This window comes from Seriola lalandi, unplaced genomic scaffold (assembly GCF_002814215.2).
Source record: "Seriola lalandi dorsalis isolate HSWRI2012SDOR001 ecotype SW California unplaced genomic scaffold, Sedor1 jcf7180002054372, whole genome shotgun sequence".
Classification (NCBI taxonomy): Eukaryota; Metazoa; Chordata; class Actinopteri; order Carangiformes; family Carangidae; genus Seriola; species Seriola lalandi.
The window spans coordinates 478119-483543 of NW_019524925.1; the positions used below are offsets into that span (position 1 = coordinate 478119).

The 5425-nt window shown below is 35.0% G+C and overlaps 1 protein-coding gene across 1 annotated transcript in view; it reads right to left on the reverse strand.

The window, feature by feature from the left end:
- Nucleotides 1-3338: 3338 nt before the first annotated feature.
- The window catches only part of leo1 (LEO1 homolog, Paf1/RNA polymerase II complex component), a 9481-nt gene continuing 7394 nt past the window's right edge, over nucleotides 3339-5425 (reverse strand). Inside the window, exons 12-14 of the mRNA XM_023408746.2 lie at nucleotides 4209-4401; nucleotides 3999-4096; nucleotides 3339-3665 (exon numbers count right to left, since the gene is read on the reverse strand). Of these exons, the coding sequence (XP_023264514.1) occupies nucleotides 3552-3665; nucleotides 3999-4096; nucleotides 4209-4401 (405 nt within the window). The 3' untranslated portion in view covers nucleotides 3339-3551. The remainder of the gene's footprint in view (nucleotides 3666-3998; nucleotides 4097-4208; nucleotides 4402-5425) is intronic.

The following is a 5425-nucleotide window of genomic DNA, read 5'->3' on the forward strand; positions in this document are numbered from 1 at the left end:
TAAGGCATAAAAACGTCATAAAAAGAACACAGTATAGTAAGACATAAACACGTCATAGTATAGTAGGGCATAAAAAGTCATAAAAACGTCATAGTATAGTAAGGCTTAAAAATTCATAAAAATGTCATAGTATGGTAAGACATAAAAACATCATTGTATATTAAGGTATAAAAACTCATTAAAACATCATTTTAAAATAAGGCATAAAAAGTCATAAAAACGATACAGTATAGTAAGGCATAAATAGTCATAAAAACAACATCGTATAGTAAGACATAAAACCATCATAGAATAGTCAGGCATAAAAAGTCATAGTATAGTAAGGCATAAAAACAACATAGTATAGTAAAGCATAAAAACGGCATAAAAAGTCATAGTATAGTAAGGCCTAAAAATTCATAAAAACAACATAGTATAGTAAGGCATAAAAACTCATTAAAACATCATAGTATAGTAAGACATAAAAACATCATAGTATAATAAGGCATAAAAAGTCATAGTATAGTAAGGCATAAAAACGTCATAGTATAGTAAGGCATAAAAACGGCATAAAAAGTCATAGTATAGTAAGGCATAAAAAGTCATAAAAACGACACAGTATAGTAAGGCCTAAAAATTCATAAAAACAACATAGTATAGTAAGACATAAAAACGACACAGTATAGTAAGGCATAAAAAGTCATGAAAACGTCATAGTATTGTATGATTTAAAAGTAATAAAAATATTGTCATAGTATAGTAAGGCATAAAAAGTCAAAAAAACATCATAGTATAATAAGGCAAAAAAAGTCATAAAAACGACACAGTATGGTAAGGCATAAAAATGTCATAGTATAGTAAAGCATAAAAAGTCATAGAAACGTCATAGTATAGTAAGGCATAAAAAGTCATAAAAACATCATAGTATCGTAAGGCATAAAAAGTAAAAAAAAACGACACAGTATAGTTAGGCATAAAAACTCATAAAAACGTCATAGTATAGCAAGGCAAAAAAATTAATTAAGACATCATAGTATAGTAAGACATAAAAACATCATAGTACAGTAAGGTATAAAAAGTCATAGTATAGTAAGGCATAAAAAGTCATAAAAACGACATAGTATAGTAAGACATAAAAACGTCATAGTATAGTAAGGCATAAAATGTCATAAAAACGTCATAATGTAATAAGGCATAAAAAGTCATAAAAACAACATAGTATAGTAAGACATAAAAACGTAATAGTAAAATAAGGCATAAAAACGACACAGTATAGTAAGGCATAAAAAGTCATAAAAACAACATAGTATAGTAAGATATAAAAACATCATAGTATAGTAAGGCATAAAAACATCATAGTACAGTAAGGTATAAAAAGACATAAAAACTCATTAAAACGTCATATAATAGTAAGACATAAAAACTTCATAATGTAGTAAGGAATAAAAAGTCATAAAAACGACATAGTATAGTAAGGCATAAAAAGTCATAAAAACGTCATAGTACAGTAAGGCATAAAAAGTCATAAAAACGACATAGTATAGTAAGGCATAAAAAGTCATAGTATAGTAAGGCATAAAAAGATATAAAAACGACATAGTATAGTAAGACATAAAAACGTCATAGTAAAGTAAGGCATGAAAACTCATTAAAATGTCATAGTATATCATGCCATTAAAAGGCATAAAAACATAATTTTATAGTAAGGCATTAAAAGCCATAAAAACGATATAGTATAGTAAGGCATAACAACGTCTTAAAATTATATCAAGGACTTATTAACCCCATATGTGCCTAGACATCTACTTAGATCAGCGGAGAGAGCGCTGCTGGTTAGACCAAGGACTCAGCTGGTAACAAAAGGTGACCGGGCCTTTGCTACTAGGGTCCCCAAGCTGTGTAACAGTCTCTCCACTGAGATCAGAAATCTACATTTTTAGTGTCTTTTAAAACTCTTCTTAAAACATTTTTTCATCAGAAAACTTTTATGAATGTTTGATATGTTGTGTTTCATTCAATCAATATCTTCATGTAACTTACCTCTGTTTAATGATGTGTTTTTTTCCCCTTGTTTTTAATTGCTGTTTTAATTCTGCTTTTTGTTTTTTGTAAAGCACTTTGTAACTAAATAAAGTTAATTATTATTATATCATAACCTAATGTCCATGTTTTTGGATTGCAAGAGGAAGGAAAAGTACATCATGCATGTACAGGGAGAACATCCAAACTCCACACAGAAAGCCCCCAGGTCTGGGTTTTGAACTCAAAACCTTTTCAGTGTGAGGCAACAGGTCACTGCACCGCTGTGCTTCCCCATCATGAAGTCATAGTATAGCAAGACATAAAAACATCATAGTATAGTAAGGTATAAAAATGTCATAGTATAGTAAGGCTTAAAAATCATAAAAACGTCATAATATAGTAAGGTGTAAGAAGTCATAAAGATGACATGAGGCATGAAAAGTGTAAGGCATGCATTACTATACCATGTATAGTAACGCAGAAAAAAAAGTCACAGTAAAGTGTAAAAATGTAATATTATACAGTTACCCATCATGGCTTCCCTTTCAGCCCCTTATTATTTGCCCTAGCAATTGTACCATTATCCATTGCACTTAAACCGCTTTGTAGGGGTGACAGGGTTGTTGTGTCCCTACCACTTTTGAGAACAAACCTTCATGAAAATAATATAGGTAAATTAAAAAAATTCTGACTTATTATTGAACTTACTGAGAATGAAAACCCCCAAAAACTGCGAAACTATAAAGATACTGTCAAAACACCATTGATTGAAGTAACACGTGTTGAACAATTCATCATGAAGCAGCATTTTCATGTTGTGGCTGTTTGGCAGAGGTGCGGTAATGGGGTGGGGATGAGTTGGAACCAATTTTCCCTTTCCTCTGGGCTGGCAGACAGGTTGAGGAGGATCTCCTCTCACAGTACTACAGCTTCTTTGTCTCAATTCCCCAACTCCCTAATCTCTTTCCCCTCCTGTCAGGTGGGTTTAGTTGCTTCTTTCAGCACCATTGGAGATTTGTCCCCTAACCAGTCTCTCCAGTTCTTTCCTGGAGGGCATTTTTTTCATCCATATGAACTGCATGAACTTCAAAGCTAAACTGGCGCCCTGGTAAAGCACTTGTTTATGATGTGTTTTGTTATGTGAAAGAGTGAATGGCATACTTTGCTTTTCTATGCCATTTACCTAATTTAATCTTTACTTGACCTACAGCATTTATACAATTAACCTCCTTTTTGTTTGAAAACTGGACTAAACAGCATGTTTCATAACATCACAACAGTGTGATTCATCAGCGTGAATCACACTGTTAAAAAAGATAAAGGGAGCCTTGGGAAGCTTTGGTTACATAAGACAACTATTTCTTTATTTCTCACCTCTGCTGTACACAACATAAACAGGCAAACACAATCAGACACACAAACACACTCACCCACACACAGGTTTTAAGAAAATATACAAAACAAAATATGGCTGTTTATATGCCATGTGGGCTGAGCACTGATAATACAGTGGCATGATAAAAAAAAAATAAGAAAAAAAAAAGAGTGAATTATTCGTCATCCTCCTCTTCCTCCTCTTCGTCGCTGATGACATATTTCTTGGCCTTCTTGGTGGCCATTTCCTCATCGTCCTCTGCCTTTCTCTTGCCTGATCCCTCGCCCTCCTGTGCAGCAAAAACAGAGGATGAGAGAGATGAGTCGGTGATATGAGGTGTCAGCCATGCAAACAGCAGCAGACGTTCTGTACAGCTTGTCTGTACTTTCTGTTCGTCACGTTAGAAAATTAGTAGCTACACTTTTCTTTTTTGAAAACGTCATAACTTTTTTTTTTTGCAGAACTGGTCAGTGCAGAAATGAATGCATGTTCTTCAGAGGGACTGGTATGTCCTGTCCTGTTTAGTTCATGTGAGGGTACTGTGCAAAATGTTGGCTTTTTCACCTCCACAGTGTCCTGCCTCATACTGCCCCCTGTTTGCCCAGCAGGACGATGCACCTACCTCATCACTGTCTAGCTTCTTGGCCTTCATCAACCTCTGGGCTTTATCATCATCAGAGCCTTCATCACTATCTGATGAGTAGATCCTCGCTCGCTCCTCTGGATTGGGGGCAGAAAAGGGGGATGTTCGTTAGACCTCAGTAACTTGAGAGACAATTAAAAAAAAAAACAGGAAGTGACTGCGGTGAATATAATATCTGTTCGTCCTCACCTCTCAGGCCTCCTCCTCCCTTGTATTTGCTTTTGATGGCTGCCAGGCTTATCGCCTCCTCGCCCTCCTCCTCATCATCGTAGCGGTCAGGCTCCAGGTAGCTGCTGCTCAGGCCTCTCTGGTGCTGCTTCTCCCTCATCCTCCTCTGCTGGGACTCTCTACGGATAGAAGCTCGGAGCCGCTCCTCCTCTTTCTGCCAAGAGAGACACACCGGTGGCAATTATTTTAAGTTTTCATTATTATTTAAATTTTCATGTTTTGTTTCTGGCTGGTAATTTAAAATCTTTTTAGTTATACTGATAAAAACTTCACTGTGTGGTTCTTCTGTGATAGATGTGGCTAACAGGGGAATCGTAGATTGCATTCATTTCCCTTAATGTAATAGGTTTGGCATTATCATTTTATTTCTTTAATTGAATACATTTTTTTCAGAAGCCTCTGGGATTCATTTTTGAATTACAACAAATGTTTTTATTCATTATCAACTACAGTGGCAAGAAAATGTACATGAACCTTTTACATGACCGGGTTTTATGCATTAATTGGTCATAAAATGTGATCTGATATTCATCTACAAGTCACAATGCAGACAATTTCACACCAAAGAATCTATAATTTATTGCGTCTTTACTGAACGTACCAATTAAACATTAACAGTGCTGGTGGGAAACATAATTTTACCCTTGAACTGACTAACATTGAACCTGCTTTGGCACCAATAACCTCGAGCTTCAAGTAGCTGCTGATCAGACCTGAACAATGTTCAGGAGGAATTTTATTTTGTTTCTCAGCTGCGTCAACATTATTATTATTTTTTTTTTTTTAATCAACATCTCCTACCTGTCAAGACTGGCTGTTGATCTGCTAGTGCTAGTTTGCCAAAACCATTTCTAGGCATCCCTCATCTGAACAAGCTGTACTTTTGAAGAAAAAAAGCTGCTTTGTTGACTGTATCCAACTGTAATTAAGACCTTCGTTGAAAAACAAACAAAAAACAACAAATTGCTCAACCTTCTGTTGTAGCTCGCTGCCAGTATAAATGCAACTGGGAAGAGCGACTGCAAATAATGGGAAAAGGGGAAAGCCACGTGTAGCTGTAATTATTAAGAACCTGCAGATTCAATATTAACACATATTAACACTATAATTATAAAACATTCATATCTGAAATAACTGAGTGTAAGACAAAGTGGGCAAGTGAGAGATTTTCAACAAAT